Source organism: Takifugu rubripes, chromosome 5 (assembly GCF_901000725.2).
Source record: "Takifugu rubripes chromosome 5, fTakRub1.2, whole genome shotgun sequence".
Lineage (NCBI taxonomy): Eukaryota > Metazoa > Chordata > Actinopteri > Tetraodontiformes > Tetraodontidae > Takifugu > Takifugu rubripes.
In genome coordinates, this window is record NC_042289.1 from 6004272 (window position 1) to 6030565 (window position 26294).

Here is a 26294-nt window from a genome sequence, read left to right on the forward strand (position 1 = left end):
GAACATACAAAACCATGTCTTCATGCCACTACACGTGTGTTTTTCTGTTTACTTTAATGCCAGTGCAAGTGTAGAATTCTTCTTTATCAGCAGACTGCTGGTCACTCTAAAGTTGAAAAGGTGGCATCCTGTCACAGCAACTTAATCTCACTGAGTTTCATATTGACCCATTAGGCATCATAAATGTTGCAAATGGATGCTAGCTAGGTGATTCTATAACAACAGATCAGCTGCATTGGAAACATCAGAAAGCTGCAGATAACTGCAACCTGATGGTTTGTTTTGGCGTGGGTGAACCTCGCCGGAAGTGACGTCAGACACCGGCAACACGCGCTTCCGCTTAATGCGCCATCGTCTGTATTTACATGTTAGTACAAATAATTTAAAAAAACCCCCACTTGGATAACTTGGGGGGAAAAAAAGCATAAATACACTTCCACAGTGTGAATCAAAGCGAGTTTATACATTTACTATGACATATTTTTTAGACCATTGTGTTTAAGGATGTTTTTAATATTTTAGGGGGAAAAAATAAGACTAGGTTGGTTTTCACAATTTATTCAGAACATTCCCATGACCATCATTGGACGCAAGTTATATTAGTGCATATTTCAATATTCCAAGTTGATCTTACAAATGGTCTGAGATACATATTGCTCTCATCAAACAATTTTAATACAGAAGGAAATATTGGTGAATATTAGAAAGACAATGTGCATCCTCTCCCTGAGGAAAATTTCCACCCAGCCTTAATTGCCTTTAAAGGACTGCCAATCAATTTGTGCAAATACCACTGGGTATGATGACGTGAACAATCATGGCTCAGAGTACGATTCAAATTCATTGGTACCTCCTGAAACACTGAAAAACTGAAATGTAAGATCGCTGTTAAGTACGGTAATTAAATTCAACATCCAAACTGTACTAATGAGTGCATCACAGTAGTACAAAAAAAAATTGAACTCACATGAGCACTAATTCATACAAAGATCTGTTAAAATCCCACCAATAAATTAGGTTTGTATCAATAAATATTAATCAATGATAATAAAAAAAAACATCTGTAAGCAACAGCAGTAATAATTTAACCAAAGAAAAAAATGGAGCTGCTCAACAATCTAGATCAACTAAAAAATGGCGTATCATTTTCATTCCAGTGTTAACACTTATCTAAACTAAACATGTCACTGTGGAGATGACAAAGGCAGCAGATATTTCACAACCTGAAAAAACACCAAGTCAAACACACAGGATGACTCCCAGTGCAACATCTTATGAAAAGAATGGCCGAGTTTTTAACGCCGAGTCAGCAGATTCTCAAGCATTTGCAAATTAATCATTATGCCAGTTTCACATTACGTACCTTCCTATTTAAAGAATGTACACCATTTTCTTGTAAACAGAAGCCTCTCCAACGCCATACACTTTTTATTTACAAATCACCCCAGCTCAAAAGTGCAGTGACATACACCCATCTAATCACCAGCAGGCTATTACTGTGATCAGCAATGCCCCTCACATTCTGCGATCATTAAAACAAGTCACTCCCCGTCCCTTGTTACGTCACATTGCTAGTCTTTGTACACCGTCTGCTGACCGTGTCCTCTTTCGTCATGCATTATGTGCCTCCTTACGTGGATCCGCCTCACCCTCCTGTCGCCTCCCACAGCGCCCTCCTCTTCTGAGTGGCCGGCTCCCAGAGAGGAGCCTGCACCCCTGGAATCCAGTAGGTGTAGGCCTCCCGGTCCCAATCCCCTGCTGTTCTCATAAATTAGGATATTAAGAGTTTCTTCAAAGATACGAGCTTCAGGAAACTCGACCTAATATAAAAATGTAAAAAGGAAAAGCTTTGAGTTTCACAAAAAACATAATGGTGTTATTCATGGCGAAAAGATGACGATGAAGCTGATAAGTGCTGATCAAAGACCACCTGCTCACACAAATCTTGAAACCAGTTTACACTTTAGGACTCTTTTAGCAGCATGTGGCTGTATTCTACCCGACAGGAAATACAATGTGGTTCCTTCCTTTGTTTAAGCATCATCTACAGCTTTCTGAAATTATTTGCACATAAAGATTATAACCTAATGCATTTATTGCGCCACATTACTGAGGCATACAAAGGCCTGGCTACGTGTCTAAACGATCCCATGTGAACTCCTTTGTCACAGTTTATAGATGTGTTTCACATGCTTGTATGCATACATCAATCATTATTGATCTTTAAGAGATGTACAAGTGAAGCACGGGTCACACATTTGACTAGCTCTTCAAATTGCAACCTGCTTTACAAATTTTAATGCCTTGATAACAACTATTTAAGTATAGGAGGGTTGTATGAACAGTAAAACAGCATCTAACAAATGGTAGTGGTTACTTGTTGTCAATGAGGACAGCTAACAAACCCAAAGTAAACCACAACTGCACATCTAAATGTCAAATCTTTGTTTTATGCTTTTTTAAAAATCACATAACATCACACCTACTTTGGTCTGCTTCTTTTCTGTGGCATATACAATGGATGTGCAGCACACTTCAGCGATCTTGCGGCCTTCTCCGTAGAAAGACCAACAGCAGATCTCGTCCCCGAGCACATCTTTGACAAACAGGACGCGGCCATTGAAGCGTAACACAAGCTTATCAAAGAGTTCAATGTTCTTCAGCAAGTTATCATCAGAGTTGCTGTTTGAGACAAAGAGAATGAGTCTATAAACAGAACAAACATGCAGATAAATTTAAATGTTTTTAAAGAATGATTATCTGTACGCCAAGGAGGACAGTATTGTTACCTGGTGTAGGAGTATTTGTTGTTTCCTCTGTTGTTCTGCAATTTTACTACTGGCTGTATCGAGAGAAAGACAAATGTAAACAGTAAAGTCACTTTCAGAAATAACCGGAGGCCAATTTCACTAACAGAAAAAATAAGTCATGAGCCGGGTGAGATTAAATGGAATTTGCAAGCAACCTTTCTACAGGTGGCAATCATCCGCTGTTCTTCTTTGGCTGAAGTGATCATGGGGATGCGACACACGGTTTCCAAGACATCCTTTTGTTTCTGATGGTACACATAAAGAATGACAGTATATGCCATAACTAATGTGTCCCATGTAAAACTGTATGAAATTTACAGTGATAGCAAACTGAATCTATCTACAGACAACAGAGCAACATTAGCTGTTCAGAATGATGTCATTTTTAACACAACCAACGAGTACTGCATTCAAGTATATGCAATTATTAATTACTGAATAAAGTGACAGGAGCCCTAGATATTAAATCAATGTACCTGCATTGCACCAAGGCAATGTTGGATCAGTCCTTGGACCTGATAATACTGGGCCTCTTTCAGAACCTCATCCAGTTCCCTGCGGTCCTCTGGAAGAGGTACTGAGCCATCTCGGAGGAAGTTCAAAACAAGGTCAAAGTATCGGCCACTCCGATCAAGAATGATCCAACCTGCGCCAAAGGGAAATGATTTTTGGGATGTTCCCTAATCTTTGGTCCCTCACAGTTTGTCCATTAACACAAATATAACTTCACCAGGAGACATACATACACACTCACCCTCAGAGTCGGTGGTGACTTCTGTTATTCCATTGCACATTCGTCGCAACAGACTGTCTTCCTTGCTCAATGTCTGGACCGTGGTGTAGTGCAGCGAGCCGCCCACATTTAATTTGACATATTTACTCCCCAGCAGACCCTGATTCCTGAACTCGCCGCTGTTCTGGAAGACATGCTGGGAAATGGTAGACTGGGCAGAGTCAGCAGCACTACTGCCAACTGACGCCTCAGCAGACATGGGGCTGAGGAATCACTTCCTGTCTGGAACACAGAACATTTACAGTAAAGGAATGGAACTGAAACAAATAGATGAACAATACAAATAACAAATAGCCGTTCTTTAAAATACAAATAATACAAGTAAATTTGATATCAGATACGGTGTGTGTAACAAGTAATATACTATTTAGTACACGACTGTGTCTTTGTTAAAACCCAAAAAACCCAACAAGTTTTATCTCGAAAATATACATGCAACCAAATCAGGCAATCACAAGCAATGGCTACATCTTTTCAGCATTAACTGCACTCACCACACTGAACATCCAAGGGGGCTTTAAAGGGTGAGTCGAGTTGAACCAATCAGGTAGAAATGCGTTTATATTAAAAAGCCAAAAAAGGTCAAAAATCTGACCCGCTAAACCTAACGAAATAAAGTAAAGAAATGAATCTACAACCCAGTGAAGCTTCGAAGACTCATTTCCTGCGTCAACTCTCTATCTAAATAATAGTCGCTACCGGTTAGCGAGTATAATTAAGAACAGTTTAATCTCGCAATACCCTTTATAATCTAGGGATCAAAACGAACACACACTAGGTATTAAAACATGCAATCTACTGCGAATTAGAGATGACCAAATCCATTTCTGAACACAAAGAATATTCACTGTTGCTAAGCTAACTAGGTCAGTCGGAACTACATCTGTCCAATCGTTCGTTTTCTTCTTCTACGCTTTTCTTCTTCTTCTGTGGCGTTTCATTGTTGAGTGACAAACAACCAATTGGTGCATTACCGCCACCAGCTGGAAGGGAATGTGGATCAGAACGTCTACTATTCCCCTCCTTCTCAAAATGCATAAATCAAATAAAATAAAGATTTTAGCAATGAAATCTCTGAGTAAACTTCACAATTCCAAGGAACTGAAACACGACTCTAACACTTACATCCCGAGTTCTGTTTTAGAATGACCATGATGCCAAGTGGTACTTTAGTTTTTCTGAGATATGTAGTCAAATTCTGTCTATATGCCTCATACTTCTGACAATGCGATATGACATCTTCCATTACCTCTATTTGGCCACAGCTGTCCCAGTTCCTTATATCTTGTTTTCATCTTTTCAATACTGTATAATTAAAGGCAGAATGCCGACACCTGAGTCTGGATATTATTGTCTCTTCTCATCTATTCATTCCATGCTTTTCTCATTTCTCCCACTTTCTTTGTACTCCATAATACATCCATCCCATCCTCTCTTCCCCCCTATTTCTTTGCCACATCTCCCTAAATCTTTGTTTGACAATGCTCTCAGTTTCTGAATTACTGACAACTCTCAAATCTAAAAAATGAATTGTGGGAAATAGATTTAGCTGTGCATATCTGATCAAATATATCTGATAAAACATCATTTTGGTAAAATATGTGTTTATTATGTGAAATAAAGGAGATGTCTACTCGTGCGGATGTAGAGTGTGTGGATGTGTGGATGTGTTTGTTAAAAGAATTCTCACCGAAATAAGCACACTTCACACCATTCCACAGAGACTTTATTTCCAGTTCAACAAATAATTGACTGCCTTCAAAAGAGTGTATTCTTCTACAAAGCAAAGAAATGCTACTGATGATAAGAGGAGAATTAAATCTACAAACCAACAGTCTCCATGATCCTTCATCGGGCACAGCGAATGAGACTACATTCACTGTTCAAACAATCAGTTGTAAATAAATACATAACGTATTACAGCAAGCAGCCAAGTTTGCACTTTTTCATCAACATAGTGCATACAACATCAAATCTGATAATAACGATGACTGTCAATAACTCTAATGACAATGGCGAGATTGAGCAGAAGCAATATAATTTACAATCAGTGCATGCTCTAAGCATAATGACATTCATGTCCTCAACTTTTGTTACAGGTCATGTGACACTGGGCGCCGACGCGTTCCAGAAACCGCGAAGAATAAATCAAATACCTTCTTTGTAAACAGTATTGCAACAACAGATGAAACACTTAAGGACGTTAACTTATTTAACATTATATTTTGGCACTGAATTTTCATTACATGTATAATGAAAATATATAACCTTGTATATACGAGGCTTATATATATATATATCATTGAGCATATATATTAACCTCAGCAATAGTCAAATATTTACATTCAAAATGTGTGTGTGTGTGTGAGAGAGAGAGAGAGAGAGAAAGAGAAAGCGAGAAAATGACTGAGTAGCTGATATTTGTTTTTTTCTTTGACAGAAATGAGCTTCTCGCTTTAGCTCTTTCATAAATTTTAACATGAATTGCAAAAACATTCTGTGTGTATACTCATGACTTTGTTTACTATACATAAAGTATTGCCAGTTTCTCTAATGGTTTGGCCTCTTATTATTAATATTAAAAACATTCACCCCTCACCTCATATTATTGTTCCACCTACACAGTCATTTTTTCCCCTTTGATGTCAATTTGTTACCCTTCTTAAGGCACCGGCCCTCCTGATACATCCGACTGAGAAGCATGACCCAAATTTGGCAGACCACCACATTAGTGCAACAAATCAAAAACAGGGCACTTCCACAAATTAAAAAAGCGATCACTTGTATAATCAAACCAGTGTTAAAAAGGGGAGAGAATGAGGCCTAATTTGTCCAAATCAAATCCATCTGCGGCTTGGAATTCTCAGCATCCCCCCTTTTCAGATGGAGACTTCATACTCCCGCGTGTCCTGTGGTTGAGGCCAGAAATCGATTAGTGGAGGAAAAAAAGCCAAAAACCTAATTATAACACGTTGTCCTGCTTGTTTTGGCCTTTAGCTTCTTTAGTCAAGATCCATATTTATCAAAATACCATTAACTGATACAGTCTCAGCTATAAAAAGACCTTTTGGGAAGAAATAATGGGATACTGAGTGATATGGACTTAAAAAAGCCATCATGTTAGTTTACTGTGTCAGTGCCTATTAAAAATGGACAAATGGTCACTAATTAAAATACTTCATAGCCTTGGTTCAAACAGGAAAGTTGGAACTGTTGGACTCCTGCTTACCCCTGCCTCATACAGAGGGTTGTTGAAATCAGACTCGACTGTAATGGGACTGTAGGAGTGTGTGTGAGAGAGAGACTTCCAGAACAGCGGCTTCCATTCTAGTCTGCACACGCTGCGAATGAGAGACAAATGTCCATCAATCACACTGTTTCATAACAATGGTTTATCGACAATGGTTCCGCTACACCCCCAGCACACTCATACTCATAAAAATGTCGGTTAAGATTCCGTCCGTCTGCTGGAGGAACCTTGATCGTGACCATGATCATAGGAACACAACTGGAAACAACACAGACTGGCGAAATGAACCCTTCCAGTTCACATCACCCTGATCCACAAGCATGTAAACGGACCTACAAATGATCTGCACCGACTCCAAAAGTGCTGCACCGGCTCACTGACAAACCCTCGCATCCACGCATAGACAGTTCAGGGTAGGGTACTTACTTTGAATAGTACATGTAAATCCCTCCAATCAGCAGGATGACCAGGATGATTGGCAGAATTATTGCCAGAGCGATGTTCTCACTCAGGATCTGATGGGAGGGGTCCAGAGACTGGGACACTGGGAAATAACCACTTTTTAAAACAACAGCCTTTTAAATAAAACCACTTTTGCTCCCACATTTTGCACACTTGTAGATTTTTCAAAAAACAGATTTTCAAAATCCGAAATTGGTAAATTGTGTTCACAAAAGACCACTAGGTGGCGGTAGAGTAAATACTGTTTGTTGCAGCCGTTTCCGATGTAAAACACATTTGATGTAACTAATAAAAACTAATAGAATTTACCTTCTAAGTTGTGATCATCCAAAAGCTCCTCATATGCCACTGTGTGGAAAGAAGGTGCAACAAAGAATGAGAAAATAGTTATGTTTGGATTTTGTTCCTATATCTGCAGCAAATACTAAATCCTTCTTAAGAAATGGGAATTACCTTTGCAAAATGGAGGTGGATTGTTCCACTGAGAGGGATGTCCAGGAACACAGCTGATAATAACCTCACCGATGAGTTCGTAGCCTTCGTAACAGAAGAAGCGCAGGGTTTCTCCTGCCTGGTAACTGTGCTTGTACAAGGTCTGGTAGCCATTATCAGGAACACCAGGGTTTGGGCACGGATCATATTTCACTGGCAGGAAAAAAGTAATTTCAAAAATCAAAAAAGCAAAAGGCAGAACGTCGAAAAGTCGGCAGGACAGCAGGGGAGGGACTTACAGACACATTTTGGACTGCGGTCACTCCATTTGGGGGTGCCGGTGTCTCTTCCATGGCAGGAGATCTGACTGGGTCCTTCCAGCTGGTAACCCTGGTTGCAGGAGAAACGCACCAGCGTTCCGACAGCAAAGCCGGTTTCAGGGCGCACCGAGCGCGCTCCGTTCACCACCTCCCCAGGATCCGGACACTGTTGGACTGTGAGGATCCATGTGAGTCATAAATGATTTCACTACCTCAAGACATCAACACTCATCATGACTGTTATGGTAGCAAACGCTGAAGTTTCTAAAACTTGATATGACTTTCAATTGCATTTAAAACATTTTTAACACAAAATACAAATACGCTGCAAATAACTGCAAAATCAACCATTACTCCCCCGTGTGGTCAATATTAGTCACTGCACCCCACACATCAACAGGATGAGCAAATTCTTTTGTATTCTTCAGTAAAGATTAAGTGTAAGAGTTCAACTTTCGGGTTAAAAAAAGATTCAACTGCTATTGTATGGTTTGGGTACACTCCTACATGCTGAGACATTGCGCTACTGCCTTAAAGTTACACCTCGACAGGGTGATATACACTTGGTTTATTACGTCCAACCCTTGCGAACTGCGTGTCGGTCACAGATTCCGTGATTACTGTCGTCATGGTACCAAAATTAGATTTGTCACGCCCAGCAACAAATGTGCACTGAAGAAGTGTCAAATTATTCCTTTGAGCATCAAGAGAAAATAAATGTTAATGGCTCATAAAAGTTTAACAATGTATCCACTCTCATTGATGACGTCTGAGTGACTTCCCACCTTTAGTGCACGTAGGTGGGCTGCTGCTCCAGGACAGGTCCCACTGACAGGTAACAATGTCAGAGCCACTGATGTCATATCCCGGTTGGCATTGATAGGTCAGCACGCTGCCTCTGACATTAGAGGAGTGGGATGAGGTGACCCAGCCAAACTCAATTCGGGGGAGGGTGGGACAGGTGTCATTCGGCTCCACCTCTGCAGAGACAATAATACCGGCAATCTTCACACGTTCTTCGAAACCTGTCCTTCACTGGTACCGGCCCTCGCTCACTTACCACGGTAATGGATGACGAATCCCTGGCTCGAGATGAAGGTGGAGTCGTCGGGATCGCTTTGAAACTGAAGGGTGACCTCTGACCCCCCAGAGACAACCTGGAAACGTTCCCTGGACCGCACATACTGTCCAATCACGTTAGACATGAGGTCCTGTCCGTCGAAAATAGTCAGCACATCGGTGTGACGGATGTTTAAACTTTACGAGGGAAAGAATACAAACGAGAAAATGGATTAAACTTTGTACATAATCCGGTACATCATGTCACCATGGCGGTTTGCAAGAAATATCTTTGAAATGCAAAATAGATTGCATGTGCAATTTAGTCATTATTCCTCAGTTTTGCCAGTTTTAACCACTTTTACACACAAATCAGCAAATACGCACATCTGGATATCCAGTTCAATGCGCTTCTCCTCGTTACCGTGGATCTGCCACACACAGTCCAGCCCTTTGGAGTAACTCTGCGGCCAATCGGGAGACAGGATGGTGCCCGAGGCCTCGGTCAACCCCCCCCCACACTGAGCTGACAGAGGGGAGGAGAGAAACTGAGGTGAGGAATCTCCATCAGTAGGTCTGAATTATTTGCGAGGTCAATTGTCCCTCAGTGTGAATGAGTGAATGGTGCCATGTGATGAAGTGGTGACCCGTCAGTCACCAAATGAGGTCTGATCCCAGAGCTCTGTCTGATCATGAGTGGGAAAGAAGCAGCAGTCAACATGATGTGTTGATAGACAATGCGTGGATGGATGAAACAAACAGTAAATATAATGTATTAAAAAGGTAAAATGTTAAATAGAAAGTACAGTGGGTGACACATCATCAAATCAGCTGCTGGCAACCAGCCAGCTAGTGTGGCTGGAAAAAAGGGAGCCTCGCAATCCAGTCTGTAGTCACTGAGTCCACAAGAGGCCAGTTTAACAGCTGATTCCACAGGAAGGTGATTTACAGCAGCTCCAACAAGGAGGGGAAAAGGAAGTTATATGCTAATAAGCATTTGATGGTGGAATGGTGGAAATAGTGGTGGAAAGGTGGTGGAATGAACCGTTCAGCCAGAACTAAAGCTACGTATGAAAATTACCTTTGCACATGGGCTCGCTGTCGTTCCAGTGGGGATTGCTAGGATCGATGCACTCAATTGTGCCTGAACCTTGTTCCATAACAAATCCAGGGGAGCAGGCAAACGTGACAGTGGTGCCCAGCTGATACGAGATGTCACTGCTGCTAAAATTCCCGTGGGGCATGTAGGGCTCCCAGCAGTGTTCGTCGTCAAAAGCTAACAACAAAAAAATAAATCCAACATGACTGTAATGGTCATATTTCTAAGACATATATCAATATGTAACTTGGTAGCAGCTTTCCTTCAGTTTGAAGACATAAAGGATGCATGCGTTTTTAACTAAATGGTGCAATACCACAAATAACGTGAGGGCAGTGTTGAGCATTGTGTTTATCAGAAGCAAAACTACTGACATGCAGTGCTGGTAGAGCATAAATGAGCTCTTATCAACTATTCCTCCTCTTTGATGGAGAAAAGTGTGTCTCATCTGTCCACTTACCCTCATATCGCAGAGAAAAGAGCAATGGAATGGAGGAGGAATCAGCCGTCAGCTCCAGGTACAAAGTGGACCCTTCACTCAGCAATCCACGTTCAGGGACATCGTCCAGGTCTGAGTCAAAGAGCGATGAAGACAGGGAGCTGTTGCTGCTGCGCACAATTAACCTGAGAGGAGTAGCGACACACAGGGGATGGGGGGGGGGGGGCGCTCAAGTAAAAGTGAAGCCAATCAGGTATCAGTCTAGGAGGCAAACGCACTTATCGTCATTTTCATCGAACGCAATCCTCTCAAAATGCAGGTGGAGTCGATGTCCCTCTTTGGCCTCTATTAACCAGTGGCAGCTGAGGTTGCTTCCATTGCTGTGGTTGCTAACAGACGGGGGAGGTGGGGACAGTATCCGCCCCACCGTTGCGTTGCGAATCCACCCTCCACAAGACACGGCTGAAAAAAAATACTTAACTAAAATAAAAGACTAAAAAAGGTCACACTGACCTCACATGGGAGCCAGGATACTGACCGACACATTGCGGTTCTGGCGTGCTCCAGCGTGGTACCGTCGCATTGACGCAGGTGGCCATTTCGTGGCCGCGAACTTGGAAACCTGGGTCGCAGTGGAAGTGCGCCTGACCTCCTGGGTGGATGTCTGTCACCGTCACTCCGCCGCTCTCGGCAGACAGCGGGAACGGGCAGGACAGCAGATACGCTGTAGACATGGAAACATGAAGAGCCTGAACTACACACAGCGAGCACTGCTCCTTGTAAACCTTCTCTAAAACATCTTAATATAATTCAAACATATACAAGTGAGATTTTAGCAGCTTTGTTAACCTGGAGGTATAAGCGTACCCTGATAGTGGAGACTGAACACGCCATGGTTGGTCTGCTGGAGGCTGCGATAGTGTATGTACACCTGATTGGATGTACTGCGAATCACCTGACCCTCTCTCATAAGGGTCTCGTTGGCTAGGAGCTCAGGTCCCAGACCCCCATAGCCCATAATTGTCAGGGACTCTTTCTTCGACAGATTCACCTTCTTCACCTACAATGGCACAGACTTGGTCATAGATGCTTAAGCAACACTCAGTGTCAGCCTTTAGTTATCTGCTGTCCATTACCTGCATTTCAACGCCATAGCCTGCATACACGGTTATACTGTAGGTGCATTCCAGCGGGGAAAAGGATGATGTCGAGGCAGCATCTGGAGACTCCACCAGGTCGTCCATGGCTGACAAGGTTGCATTGCATTGCACTGCCATAGCGAGAGAGAGAGAGAAAGAGAGAGGGATAGAGAGAGAGAAATGTGAGTGAAAGAGCTGAAAATAATGTGCAGAACATTACACCTACAATAATTGCTTTAAAAGCTGTGCGCTTTTGTCGCACACCTGTTATGAAAACATACCACCTTCCAGATGAGGTTGCCTTCATAATGTGGGAAATTAGAAGCAATTCACTATTCATCATGTTATATTTCATATTTAACATACATTAAAATGCAACCCCTGGCTGCCATCTCTTCCCCAAATGCAAGCACGTATAATAATTTCTCGATGTTGAGTCCTTTCAGGTGAACTGGTTCAAATTGAAGTTTTTTATCCCATCAAATGAACGGATGCCCGGATATTGACATGTTGTAGCAAGAGTTGTGATTGACCGAACATTGGAATAACAACGGGGTGTACAGAAGAATTTACTGTCAACACGGATAATCTGAAATATTTATATTTCCGCGCTCCAGCACAATCTCATTGCAGCTAATTAATGCTAATGTGTGTGCAGTAATAAAGACCAACCGTTCCATGTTCTGGTGGATGTATTACTTTTAATCTGCAGTGAAAACAACACTACAACTCAGTCTCCGAGTTCTGTCTACGTGTCCTATGTTATTACTGATTATTGCCATTGAAATGCCCAACAATTCCAGACGCATATGGCGCCAATCTTCTCACAGCAGCTTGTGTGTTCCGTCCTGAGCCTCCAAAACAGGAATCCTGAAAAGTAAAAAAAAGATTAACTGAAGAACAACTGTGATGCAGAAACATGCCACTTTAAATGTATATATTGTGTATGCCCTGCTGTTAAGCTGATTGCTGTAAGATGCTGTTTCATCATTAATATTTCAGGTTATGTGTCATGTTACCTTGTTAACGAGTCCATAATTCTTCAAACAGAGGCAGAAGTTGTGACGCGAAGTCATCCGGTTGAAATTTGACGTCGACGCCGCTGAAAACTGAGACCTTTCCGAGGCTGTGGACTAAATTGTGACTTTGTGTGTTCACTCGGCCCTGACACACACACATGCACGCACGCACAGTTTTCTTTGGGCGATACCTGGCACGTGCATCGTCGTTATGGTGGTGGTAGTGATCAGAGTGGTGGTCGTCTCCTCCTCTATGGACAGCGGGGACATGGGATTCCTTGCTCCAGTATGGCTGGCGGCAGAAGAACTTAGAGCTGTGGTGAGCAGTCCTGGTGAGATGACCGTCGCCGTCGACTCAGCTCGGCCAAGCCCGGGAACAGCCTGCGTGGGGTTGGTGGTGGTACCTGCCAGGGGGGCATTTTCTAATGAGCAATTGCTGTCACTTCACTACAGAGAACTGTTAATGCGGGTGTAAATGTACCTGAAGACTCTCCCAGGTACTCCTTACTCCGCAGGGCGGCGTGGATCAGGTCACCCAGAGGATAAGTGTCTGGGGTCGATGTTGGCGGGGTGTCGGACTCAGGTGTCATAAAGGTCATACCTGAAGCAAAGTTTCAGTAGCTGGCAGAGCAACTCATGGACACGGCTCAGAAAACATTCATTTAGAATAAAGAAATATGGAATAAAATGCACCAGGACTCACCTGAAACTAGGTGGATGATGGTGACGGACAGCACCACAGTGAAGCTTTTGGACACCATGGTTCTGGATGAAAACAACCTGAGAAGGTTAAAGTGAGTGGGGATTAATTAGCACATGAAATGAAATAAATAGACTATTGCATTTCACATTAGCCTACCCTTCGCTGGCAGATGATGGCGTCAAGCGGATTGGAATTGTTGTGGCTCACACAGGAATGACACTCACTGGAAGGGTAATGAAATATGTGTTATGTAATTTACAGTTCTGCTGGGGTCCAGATACTGGGGTCCAGAATGTTTACATCACACAGGCCACAGCCACGCGAATCAGATTATTACTGCGATTGAGTTCGGTAACCGAATTTAAGCTCCGCTCCAAAAAAAAATATCTATCCTATTTACGCCAAAGACGCGCGGTAAAAGCGTCGTTTCCCAAAGGTGGGGGAGAAGAAAACAGGTGCACGTCTTGTTATTGGATTAAATATTCAAGCATCCCCCCCCCCCCAAATCTGCAACATGCCGGAAAATGCGCTATTTCTAAAATCCGATCCACCGAGTCTCCTCTCGCCTTGGGCGGACTCCAAACATAATTCCGTCACAAACACCTTCACGGGAAGCTCACCCAAGCCCACCCGCGGTTATTCGAGGCGTTTCCACGGTGAAATTACCAACCCGATGTGTGACAAAATTGATGTGGGCATGCACGCTGCATGATGCACCGATCGCATCTCCCTCGGCCTGCTTTGTGCAAAATTCCATCTGATTTGACGCCAGTCGTCATTAACAGGCATATTAGCAATGCTGAAAAATCCCTACCTTTGTTTCCTAGGGGGCGTGCAGACGTATGTTCCCTGGGATGTATCCTGTTGCCTTAGGCCGCTTGTGCGCGGCGGGGTTTATGCTGGTGAGGTGCTCCTGGCTGGTAACCGTGTGGTTGACGCATTCGGCTGTGATGTGAGGACATTTGTGTGGAAAGCATCAGGTGCGCCCTAGTGGCCACATGGACGAACTACAGGGAGGGCGGGGGGAGCTGTCCAGCAACGCGGTGCTGAAGTGAGCCGGCGCAGCAGCTGGGACTGGTGCAGAGTTGAGGAGTTAAAAAAATAAAAATAAAGACGTGGCAAGATAAACATAGCCGAATATTATCAACAGCGTGGTCTGTTGAGATTGTCTGATCCCCCGCACAGGAGTGCTTAGCTCTTCCTCCCCAACAAATAAATTTTGTGGGGTGAGTTGGAGGACAGATTTTTCATTTGTCACTCAAATTTTTTCTCTCTTCTCTAATTACTCCACCTTCTCTCTAGTTCACGACCTGGTAGCCTCTAATTTCTAAAGCAGAGCTCTCAATCTTTCTCAATAATGTAAATGTGGCTAGTAAACCCAATTATTTTGCATGACACACACAAAAGAAACTTCTTAAATTACTCCCAAAATGTTCTCTCTATATTTATTTTCTAGTTAGATTTTGTATGACCTTTTTTATGTTTATGCCACAGCACATTTATATCTAAAAAATCTATTTATGTTACAATCATTTCTTAAATCGTAAAACCAAACCTGCTCCTTTGTTGAATAGTGAGCAGGAGACAAATATAAGCGACAACCATCTATCTGTGTGCTTTTCCTTCAATATGCAGGGAATTGCAGTTCCCCCTAGTGGCCAATTAGGGTATGAAAACACACACAGACACACACATAAAAAACAAGATGGGCAACAGAGAAAATATAATCACAGTCTTGGATCCTAAGGACAAAAAGTTCTATAGAAATTAATCCTGTTACCTTACATGTCCATTTTCACTTTATGATGACTGAAAAGCGAGCTCAGTCGCCATCTAGTGGCACCCTGCATTAATGAAGATGATTTATTTACCTTTATTTAACTAAGAACAAATCTTTTTAGTAAGTTTGGTTTGCTTTACATCAGTATTTTGTTAAATAAAGCATATCAGTTGTGATGATGGTTGTAACTGATGCCAAACTGATGTAGTTTCAAAAGCAACTGCTGCAAAAATTGGAGCACCTTTATCTTAGCTTTACTGGCTTCCCTAATTTTTGGAGTATCTTTATTTATGTGACATTTGTGATTGGCCCACTGCAATGAAAGCATATGAATTCATATTTTAGGATGGACTTGTCATGTTTCCCTTTCTTTAACATGACTTCTGATTTATTATAATTCAAAAAATGTCAGAAGTTTCCCCTTCAGAATTGTGAAACAGAAATTTGAATTTTTAGACCCATAAGTACAAGATATCAATGAGCCAGGGCCAGGGTCTGTTATCTATGTCTCTAATCCTCATTAAAAGGAATATGATGTCAGTGTGTTTTTACATGATCTGTTGGTTCAGTGTTCCCTTCCTTCAGCCGTTATTATCTGTCAGAGGAGGTTTTGCAGAAATGTCTCACATCGTGAAACAACACTACATGTGTGAGCAAAGAAGGCTTCATGGAGCTGTGACGCATCCAAAATGACCTCACAAAAAAAAAAATCCCGACAATGACAGTTTGTAGGTCGGAACTGAGGTTAATTCTCTCTTTTAAACAGCGATCCATCTGGCTGCATTTGTCCACTTTTAAACCACATACTTGGACAGACTGTGCTCCCTTTTTAGCAAAAACGTTTGCAATTAAACCGATCTTTCCTTTTTTAAGGGGGCGGTGGGAGGGGCACCACAGAGCTGTTTTACTAGTCGTTTCCTCACTGTTTCAAAGGTTTAAAAGGGGCTTCTTTAAGGATGAAAGGATCAAAATGACAGTCTGCCTTCAAAGATCATTTCTTTTTACACAGATTTTGAGCTCAGCCTCTGAAGCAGCTGAAGAGCCATCAAACGCAGGACCTTCACTCTCTGAGGGACCACTGGAGTCCAAACAGAGTCCTGGACTTCATGATCAGCCCAGATCCCTGACTTTGATCCTAAAAGGATCTCTCCCTCATCCACGTCCACCCAGAGAGTTACACGAGTCTTTAGCCTCCTGTTGACCAACTCTTAACAGAGATGACGTAAGGAATACACACTTTTTTTAAAGATAACACCAGGCAAGGCAGCCCACCTAATAAGGGCCAGATGTTGTATGTTGCCACTTTTATGCTGACTTGCATGCCTGTAATGTTTAACACTTTGGGATGGAACCAATCTATGGTTAGAAAAATGAGTCCTATATTTCTGCCTTATAGCTTTATAATGCATTGTTCTGTATAAATGATTTGATAATAAAACTAAAGATCAAAATAATCAACAGACAAATTGCTTTTTTTTTCCTCTCGAAAAACAGAACAAGATGCTGATATTGATTGTGATGTTAAAGACGGGTAGTGTTGATTGTTTAAAAACTCTATCAAATAATAATGACCTTGGCTTGAATTTAAAAAAAGGACCAAAATCAGGAAACACTCATTTCACTGATTTATTATTGTTGTAATATTTTGTTTCTGTGTGTGTGTGTGTGTGTGTGTGTGTGTGTGTGTGTGTGTGTGTGTGTGTGACTAGATAAGTATTAGAGTGGTGATTTTGTCTTATCTGCCATCTGCTCATCTCAGGGTCCCATGTTGAGGATTACAGGAATAATCCAGCACTGGCGGATTATTCCCGATTGTTTATGTGCAGTCTTATATGCTGTTTAACATGATTTATGATCCTTCGGCGCTCGTCATTTATCCCGTAGTCTTCGCCGGATTTGACAGGACGCAGAAACTCAGATCCCCAGTAAATTAATCGACCAGAATGTTGAGCGTTGGTCTCGATGGTCAGTGTTGAGGGACCCATCAGCAGGTGGCAGAATGTTTGTCAGTTAGTTGTTAATGTTAAACAAACAAACAAACAAACAAACAAAAAACTGTTGTTGTGATCAACTTCTTTGTTTTTTTGTTGTTGCTGTCAATAACCAGAGCAAATAGTTGGAAGAAGCCAAACGATTAAACAGGTTGAACAGTAATCATCCCTTTTCTCCTTGTTATCTGCAACTCTGGAACACTTTTACACATTTGGATTATTCAGCTCTTCTCATTGTATCCATTCGTGGGTCGATCTACAACCTGACTCGCCACAGTTCTCCGCCTCATGTCTGCACCGAAAAAGGACAAATTCCACCCCCCCCCAACATCGTTTGTATACAATGACTAACAGGAAATACATAAAAAAGAAAACCTCTGTGGGTTTTTGTCAAGACAACAAAGACAAGTAAAAACCTTGCATGACAGAGATCAAAGAGAACATTATCTCATGTTCCTGATTGGAAACAAACAAAAAAACACACATACAGACATAAAGTTTTCCCTGGTTGGATTTTATAAATTCACATTTTTCCTTTACACTCATCAAGCAGGAAAGAGAGCAAAACCTGTAAACATTTGTTACAATCAGTTTTTTTCAAAGTAATTTACCAAAATATGCCAGCAAAGTCAATATAAAAAGCTTATCATAGCTCATTTGCTGCCCGACAACATTGACATGTGGTTACTAGAAAACATTATTGTGGTGGAAAATTCTTAATTTGCTACACACAGATATCAATTGAACTGAAATTTCCTGCAGTGGGGATTAGAGGTAAAATCTGTGACAATATGGTAAAAAGTGAACCAAAACGATGAATCCATGATCATCATCCTGCTGTCGTCACTGCTGCGACATCATTTTCACAAACTCTGCCAGGACAACAAAAACGGCCGTTAGCTAGAATGGTGTAAAAAAGAACATTCTTCTTCTTCTGCATTCAATAAAAAGGTTTCATATCGAGCTGACCGACAGATCAAGAAGGCATCTTTCTGGTTTCCAGTTTAATTACAGAGCTGAAGATGAGAAGCTTTTAACCGTGCTGGTGCATTTGTGCCTCCTCTCTCACCTTCGAAGTCAACTGTCCCGTCTCCGTTGCTGTCAGCATCTCTGACAATCGCGTCGATCTCGGTTTTGTTGGCTTTCTCCCCCAATAACTTTATCATGGCATATCTCAGCTCCTCTGAGGTGATAGACCCGTCTCCATCTATATCAAACTACGGAAAGACAGAGGTTAGATTGTGACACCTTACTAACTGAAAATATGCGTCAGGCTCACCTCCCTGAATGCATCCTTCAGCTCCTTTAACCCAATCATCCCCGCCGTTTCAGCCAGAAGCTTGGGAGTCATCAGCTCCGTGAAATCCTCAAAATCCACCCGTCCACCCACTGTGACAGAAGAGCCAAAGATAAGCAGAAAACAATGACAGAACCCTGGAAACCCAGGAAATGAGCTGGATTTTGTAACGGCCTGATGCCTCTGAAGATATGGGTTTCTGCAGTTTGGCTAACCCTCCAATTAAGGGCATGCATCTTCCAGGTCTCCCGAGTCACACTGGCTCGTGGTTCCTGTTGTTGGTGTCTGATGTGTTCGTAGACCATCACTCACGGTTCATGTTGATGTTCTGGCTCAGCTCTATGAGCTCCATTTCGGTCGGCATGTAACCCATCGTCCTCATCAGGTTCCCCAGGTCCTTGCAGGTTATAAAACCGTCCTTGTCTTTATCAAACTCGACAAAAGCTTCACGCAGCTCTGGCGGGCACAAAGACACAAAGTTTAAAATAAAGAAGGAAATAAAATAGCGATTAAAAGCATATGTTATGAAAAAGACGTGCACCTTCAATTTCTTCCTGTGTAAGAACCCTGGCCTGTACAAAAATAAAGATTTACATAGAATCATTTATCACAAAATGGTACATTTGACCATATATGTTTCTCTCTGCAGGACAATGACATCACGGCAGCAGAATCCCATTATACTCCCAATGCTTTTATGCGATTGAACATGTTAACATCTGTCATTTCCCTGTCAACAGTGAAGCAGTTTAATTCAGGTTTGTGCACATGTGATGTTGCTTTGGCGCCTGAAATTCACTGTAGACCTATTAGAACTTTAATAGAAACCGTGGCTGGAAACAAACAATCCGTAAATGGAAATACCCACATCATTATCGTCATAGCATCGGTAAAAGAACATGCCTTACATCTATTTTTTTGCAATTTAAACAGCTTTTAGGCTAAATCCCACTTTACGACTGCAAACACTCAACAAAGAGGAAATACTTACTCTTCTGGAGCTCCCTCTGAGAAATATGCAGGCTTGTTTGATACTCATGATGGCCGCCTCAGTCAAGAGCTTGGGCTTCGCTGCTTTATGTCACAACACTGGCGTGCAGTCCGTCTTTTCTTCTGTAGGCGTGTGTGTGTGTGTTTAACTGGTGACCAGCAGTGATCTGCGGTGGTCTGTCAGAGCAGACGGATGAAGTCTCATATGGATTATCTCCTCAGCTTTGATCCAGAAAAGAAAGACCAGCTTAATGCTGCACATTTCTCATATAACAGCCAACGTTAATGTCAGCTGGAAGTGATTTTCACAGTCATACGTGTTTAAATCACACTCACACGTTACTGAAGGCCTCGTGGTGACAGTCATGATTTGATACTCACCTTTGGGGGGATTCAAACTCATCGCAATTTGTGAAATTTGTGACACGGTTGATGGTCAGCTAAAGCTGCTGTTTGTGATTAGTTCGATCAGGGCTGTTGTGGTCAAGCAACATGAGACTAATAGATGTGTACATAAGATTGAGCAGGGTGCAGATGCCAATGGACAGACTGGATGGATGCATGTATGGATGTATGGATGGAGCACAAGTGACGGCCTGCACAACAGTAAATAACGTGGGACAAGATATGACGCGATTTGATGGCAAATTGCAGGTTTCATTGTCCCCCTCCGTAGTATTAGAACCCTCATCTGCCAACAATAACATATTTAACACTATAGAGGTAGTCTCTGTTCCATGGTTAAAAGTTCACCAAGCACAGAGCAGGGGAGCGGTCAATCACCAAAATCTTATTAAAATTAATACTGAAGCACAAGTTGGAGAAACTAATATCACAATTAAGTGTGGACTGTTAAATATTAGATCTCTTTTGTGTAAATCCCTGTTAGTGCACGACCTGATAGCGGATCATCACATTGATTTATTTTGTCTTACTGAGACCTGGCTTCAGGAGGAGGAGTATGTGAGCTTAAATGAATCTACTCCTCCTACCCATCTTAATTATCATATTTCACGTGCTACTGGTCGAGGAGGGGGAGTGGCAGCAATCTATCACTCCAAGTTATTAATTAATCCCAGACCAAAACATGGCTTCAGTTCTTTTGAAAGCCTGACTCTTGGCATCACTCATCTGAACTGGAGGACAGAAAAGCCACTTCTGTTTGTAGTTGTATATCGGCCCCCTGCTGGGCCACATTCAGAGTTCCTGTCTGAGTTCTCTGATTTCTTATCTGACTTGGTCCTTAGAACGGAAAAAGTCATTATCATTGGAGACTTTAACATCCATATGGACGTTATAAACGACAGCTTTAGAAATGGCTTCATTTCATTACTGGAGTCAGTTGGTTTCCTCCCGCAGATAAACCAACCAACTCACAGCTTTAACCACACCCTAGATCTAGTTCTGACTTATGGTGTTGAGGTAGAACATGTGTCAGTGTTCCCTCAGAACCCAGTCCTGTCAGACCATTCTTTGATCACTTTTACATTTATGATTAAGGATTCTTCTATGCTCAGAACAAAGTCTTACTATAGCAGATGTCTTTCAGATAATGCTGTAGCTAAGTTTAAGGAAGTGATCCCTGTGCTGATCCCAGGACCACTGTGTGTTTCCCCAGGGATCAATCATTATAATCTTAGCCCTGCTGAGGTTGACTCTATCCACGTATCCCTTCTTCCCTGAGTGGTGAAGACTTCATGAGCTTCTTCACTGATAAAGTTCTAGCTATCAGAGAGAAAGCTAACCAGGCCATCCCAACAACTGGACCATCACCAGATGTGCAGACTGTAGGAACATACAGGGTCTCCAACGAGCCCTTAAGCTCCTTCAGCCCTATATATTTTTCTGAGGCGTCATCGCTAATTCAGAAATCCAAGACCACCACGTGTCTTTTAGATCCCATCCCAACACACCTGTTGAAGGATGTTTTACCATTGATAGGCAGTTCTATCCTGGACCAGATCAATGGTTCTATGTTATGTACAGTTATGTACCCCGGTCCTACAAGGTGGCAGTGATTAAGCCGTTGCTTAAAAAACCATCACTGGATCCTGATGTCTTAGCAAATTATAGGCCAATATCCAACCTTCCTTTTATCTCTAAAATTCTAGAGAAGGTGGTGGTGACTCAGTTACTGGAGCACCTGCAGAGGAACAGCCTGTTTGAGATGTTTCAGTCAGGCTTTAGAGCTCACCACAGCACAGAAACAGCACTTCTTAAAGTCACTAATGATCTTCTCATAGCTTCCGATCATGGACTGGTCTCTATGCTGGTTCTGCTGGACCTCAGTGCTGCTTTTGATACAGTTGATCACAGCATCCTGTTACAGAGACTGGAACATGTGATTGGGATTAAAGGGACAGCACTAGACTGGTTTAGATCATACTTATCTGATAGATACCAGTTTGCCCATGTCCATGGTGTTCCCTCCTCATACAGTAGGGTTAGCCATGGAGTTCCTCAAGGTTCTGTACTCGGACCAATCCTCTTCACATTGTACATGCTTCCCTTAGGGAACGTTATTCAGCAGCATGGGATAAATTTTCATTGTTATGCTGATGATACTCAGCTTTATTTATCCATGAAACCCGAGGAGACAGAGAAGTTAGTGAAGCTCCAGACCTGTCTTAAAGACATAAAGTCCTGGATGTCTTCAAATTTCCTCCTCCTTAACCCAGGAAAAACTGAGGTCATGGTGTTTGGTCCTGAACCTCTCAGGAATAGATTAGATCACATGATCACTCTAGATGGTATCTCATTAACATCTAGTCTCTCTGTGAGGAATCTAGGAGTAACTTTTGATCAAAATCTCTCCTTCAACTCACACATTAAATTAGTCTCTAGAAGTGCCTTTTTTCACTTGAGGAACATTACAAAGATCAGGAAACTACTGACGCGGCCTGATGCTGAAAAGTTAGTCCATGCATTTGTTACTTCCAGGCTGGACTACTGTAACTCTTTATTATCAGGGTGTCCAAACAACTCTTTAAGAAGCCTCCAGTTGATCCAAAATGCTGCAGCCAGAGTTCTGACAGGTATTGACAAAAGAGATCACATTACTCCTGTACAGGCGTCGCTTCATTGGCTGCCCATTAAATTTAGAATAATTTTTAAAACCCTTCTTTTGACCTACAAGGTCCTCAGAGGCCTAGCTCCATCCTACCTGGAGGAGCTAGTGACACCTTATCAGCCCAATAGGCCGCTCCGCTCTCAGAATGCTGGTCTACTTGTGGTTCCCAGAGTTTCTAGGAGTAGAATGGGGGGCCGAGCATTTAGCTACCAGGCCCCCCTGCTATGGAACCAGCTCCCTGTCCAGGTACGGGAGGCTGACTCCATCGCTACTTTTAAGATCAGACTCAAAACCTACCTCTTTGAAAAAGCTTATTGTTACTAATTCAGTAGTTCCAGTTACTATCATAGACAGACAAATTATCATACTTAGGGGGTCGTCTAATCGTTAGGTCACATCTTAGTTATGCTGTTATAGGCCAAGGCTGCCGGGGTCCGGAAACATGATCACCTGACAGGCCTCTGTCACCCCACTGGGTCATGGTTTCCTCTCCTCTCCTCTCCTTTCCTCTCCTCATCAAGCAGACTAGTTATGCTGATTCTTGTGTAGTTTTTCTGCTCCCCCCCCCCCCCCCCCCATTTATTTACAGGTATCGCCGCCCTCGGAGCTGCATAATGACCTCCGGCCCCGCTGAAGTGATTGTGCATCATATTTTTTGTGTGTGTTTCTGTGCTCTGTGCCTCTCCTCTCCCTCTCCTCTCCTCTCCTCTCCTCTCCTCTCCTCTCCTCTCCTCTCCTCTCCTTCTCCTTCTCCTTTTCCACTCCCTCTCCTCTTCTTTCCTCTCCTCTTTCCCCTCCTCCTCCTTCTCCTCTCCTCTACCTCCCCTTCACTCTACTTCTCCTCTCCTCTCCTACCTATCCTATCCTCTACCTGTCCTCCCCCTTCTCCTCTCTATTTACCCAGCTGGCCATCAGCAGGAGGGTCCCCCTACATGAGCCTGGTCCTGCTCAAGGTTTCTTCCTGTTAAAGGGGAGTTTTTCCTTGCCACTGTTGCTTGTCTGGGGTCAGGCCCTGGGATTCTGGAAAGCGCCTTGAAACAATTTTGATTGTATAAGATGCTATATAAATAAAGATTGATTGATTGATTGATATTAGTGGCAAAAGTGGTTTAAAATTGAAAATTATAGACAATAGAAGACTCACAGGGTATAATCTACAATTGTAAAAAAAAATCACAATATAACATACAATTTAAACATTCTGGTCCTCCATCAGTTTATATTTAAAAAAAAAAACAAAACATTGAATACACTTGTAGCAAATGTCCTAAAAATAAATATTTTTCACTGATTTTGGAACATACTTTATTCAGGTTTCAGAATATAACCAAGAGGGGCAATGCAACATTTTAAAGTTACAACATGACAAATGGAACCAACACAATCAGGCTGAGAAAATGTGTTTTTACCACTTCCTGTTTTTTCTTCTCACCTGTTGACATTTATTGGAAAGTTGCCATTTTCATAACTTTTATGTCTTATTGGTCAACATATTTTGTGCCAGTCAAACATACATGCACGACTGCAGGTGCACACAAACATCAGGACCATTGCTATTGATATAAAAGCAAGTTAAAAAAGGCATTTTTCTGGTGGGGTCCAGGGTTCCGGGTTGTGTTTGGTTTTTCCTGCAGGGGGCGTGGAGGAGTCATGATTGGCAACAGCTGGCGCTGCAGGCAGGCGCACCTGTCGGCAATTTCCATCAGGCCACCTATTTAACGATGGAGCGCCTGCCTACCAGCGTTGAGGTCTCTACGCTGTCCTGCTGGACTAGTGACCGTGCAGAACCTGACTCCCATGTTGGCTCTGCGCGGGAGCTCTTGGTGTGCCCCGGAAGATGAGACGAGTGCTTCCCTGTGGTCCAAGAGGACCGCCGTTTTGAGTTTGTGTAATAAAACATATTTTGGACTTTTTATCTCAGTGTTCTTGCCTGCTTTTGGGTTCTGTAAAAATCAATCCTTAACATTTTTTAAAAAGCAGTAAAGTGTTTTGAAAGTGATCACTTCTGAATGTCCATTTCAATGTAATGATTTTCAGTTAAAAATGATAGAAATGTGTTGTAACTCCTGGTGCTTCTTTTATTTCCTGTCACGGTCGAGCATCAACATAACATCACCAGAGGGGGCGCTGTCACACCAGGAATGAATCATCACTCAAACATGTTGATGTTGAGTCCAAAATGTTGAGGAAAGATGCTTGAACTCAATACTTTGAGAACAGAACAATTTAAATGTGGTAAAGAAGAACTTTTGCGCATTTCAATTTGTGAAGAAAAGTAAGTAATGCAAGTAAATTTCACACATGTGAAATAGTTCCACAAGGACACAGCAACATAAATACATTTGTTTCTCAGTTATTTCTTTAATGACCTAAATGTTTCAGCTCTGACGAAAACTCAAGGTGGGACCCAAGAAGACAGACAAGAAGGCCACTTCGGTAAACTACAGTTTATTTACACAAATATTTACAACAGTGAAGAAGAGTGAGCGTGCTATACAAGGAGACCACAGTGAACAAAGTACCAAGCCAAAACCCAGAGAAGTGCTTGAAACACACAGCCCACACACAGGATCATAACACTCAACAGTTTATTTCAAGATGCGTCACCCAAACTAAAAGTGCACAGACTAGCACATGATTTTTCATATGCAGCTTGATTAGAACTGGTTAGTGTGAAATGTGGGGTACTGGGAGCTCAGTACTGGGAGCACTGGTGCACTATTAGTTGGATTAAATTAAAAATGTCTCAAATCATAAACTCACATCATCCAAAGAGGAGGAGGCATCACAATCAAATCCAGTTGTTTACTGAGGAGGAGTCGATGCAAAACTCACATGTGTTCCACGTCTACTTAAGTGAGAGCAGAGAGGAGGACAGAGAAGAGGGGACACACAGTTGAACATGATGGACTGTAGGACAGGACTGCTGCTTCTAACTATCTGCTGGGCAGGTGAAGATCTTCACTCATCCGGATTGTGGAGACATTTTTATTTTTGTCATCGGCTGATTAACTTGATGTTTCATCTTCTAAACAGGTGTTGATGCTCAGACTCTGACCCAGTCTGAACCAGTGGTTAAAAGACCTGGAGAATCTCACACACTGACCTGTTCAGCCTCTGGATTCACATTCAGCAGCTACTGGATGGCCTGGATCAGACAGGTTCCTGGAAAAGGATTGGAGTGGATCGCTTATATTGGCACCAGTAGCAGCCCTAAGTACTACTCTGCGTCAGTCAAAGGCCGGTTTATCATCTCCAGAGACAACAACAGAGCACAGCTGAATCTGCAGATGAACAGCCTGAAGACGGAAGATTCTGCTGTTTATTATTGTGCTCGATGGTCACAGTGACTGAAGTCAGTTCAGCAGCTGTACAAAAACACACACTTCTCATATTTACTGCTGTGAAGAGCAGAACTGCGCACTGAATACTCTTTATTTTGTTATTTCCTTTCTCTTATATCCTTAATTTACCTCTTAAATTTTTAATAATCTACAATATATTTGATTTATTATTAAATCAGGAAATAACATCACATTTTCAGCAGCTGTACAAAAACAGACACTTCTCATATTTACAGCTGTGAAGTCCACACATACTAAATACTTTCTCTATTCTTTTAAAATTGTTTGTGTCTTTTA

General features: G+C 42.2%; 3 protein-coding genes, 1 long non-coding RNA gene and 1 gene segment (V, D, J or C); 2 read left to right on the plus strand and 3 right to left on the minus strand.

The window, feature by feature from the left end:
* Positions 1 to 542: 542 nt before the first annotated feature.
* kctd13 (potassium channel tetramerization domain containing 13) lies at positions 543 to 4519 on the minus strand. The gene is made up of 7 exons (XM_003964499.3): positions 4098 to 4519; positions 3565 to 3825; positions 3287 to 3456; positions 2966 to 3055; positions 2790 to 2842; positions 2487 to 2682; positions 543 to 1820 (listed from the first exon to the last, which is right to left on the minus strand). Exons 2-7 carry the CDS (start codon positions 3800 to 3802, stop codon positions 1572 to 1574), a joined length of 996 nt encoding a protein of 331 aa, XP_003964548.2. The 5' UTR covers positions 3803 to 3825; positions 4098 to 4519; the 3' UTR covers positions 543 to 1571.
* A 792-nt stretch (positions 4520 to 5311) lies between these two features.
* On the minus strand, positions 5312 to 14498 carry sez6l2 (seizure related 6 homolog (mouse)-like 2). Its single transcript, XM_029836935.1, has 20 exons — positions 14340 to 14498; positions 13682 to 13748; positions 13526 to 13602; positions 13304 to 13423; positions 13014 to 13226; positions 11801 to 11934; positions 11532 to 11724; positions 11203 to 11388; positions 10943 to 11126; positions 10686 to 10849; positions 10208 to 10402; positions 9514 to 9652; positions 9128 to 9324; positions 8853 to 9047; positions 8047 to 8241; positions 7769 to 7960; positions 7625 to 7663; positions 7280 to 7397; positions 6833 to 6944; positions 5312 to 6512 (listed from the first exon to the last, which is right to left on the minus strand). Exons 3-20 carry the CDS (start codon positions 13581 to 13583, stop codon positions 6483 to 6485), a joined length of 2664 nt encoding a protein of 887 aa, XP_029692795.1. The 5' UTR covers positions 13584 to 13602; positions 13682 to 13748; positions 14340 to 14498; the 3' UTR covers positions 5312 to 6482.
* A 3291-nt stretch (positions 14499 to 17789) lies between these two features.
* cabp5b (calcium binding protein 5b) lies at positions 17790 to 19769 on the minus strand. The gene is made up of 6 exons (XM_029836380.1): positions 19585 to 19769; positions 19135 to 19165; positions 18906 to 19049; positions 18576 to 18685; positions 18366 to 18513; positions 17790 to 18168 (listed from the first exon to the last, which is right to left on the minus strand). Exons 1-6 carry the CDS (start codon positions 19630 to 19632, stop codon positions 18140 to 18142), a joined length of 510 nt encoding a protein of 169 aa, XP_029692240.1. The 5' UTR covers positions 19633 to 19769; the 3' UTR covers positions 17790 to 18139.
* A 4596-nt stretch (positions 19770 to 24365) lies between these two features.
* LOC105416425 (uncharacterized) lies at positions 24366 to 25072 on the plus strand. The gene is made up of 3 exons (XR_003888639.1): positions 24366 to 24541; positions 24753 to 24928; positions 25007 to 25072. It is a non-coding gene; the product is annotated as an uncharacterized lncRNA (long non-coding RNA).
* Positions 25073 to 25540: 468 nt separating this feature from the next.
* Positions 25541 to 26024, plus strand: LOC115250064 (Ig heavy chain V region 6.96-like). The segment is given in 2 exon segments: positions 25541 to 25604; positions 25690 to 26024. Coding segments are annotated over 2 exon segments (363 nt in total).
* The last annotated feature ends 270 nt before the right edge of the window (positions 26025 to 26294 follow it).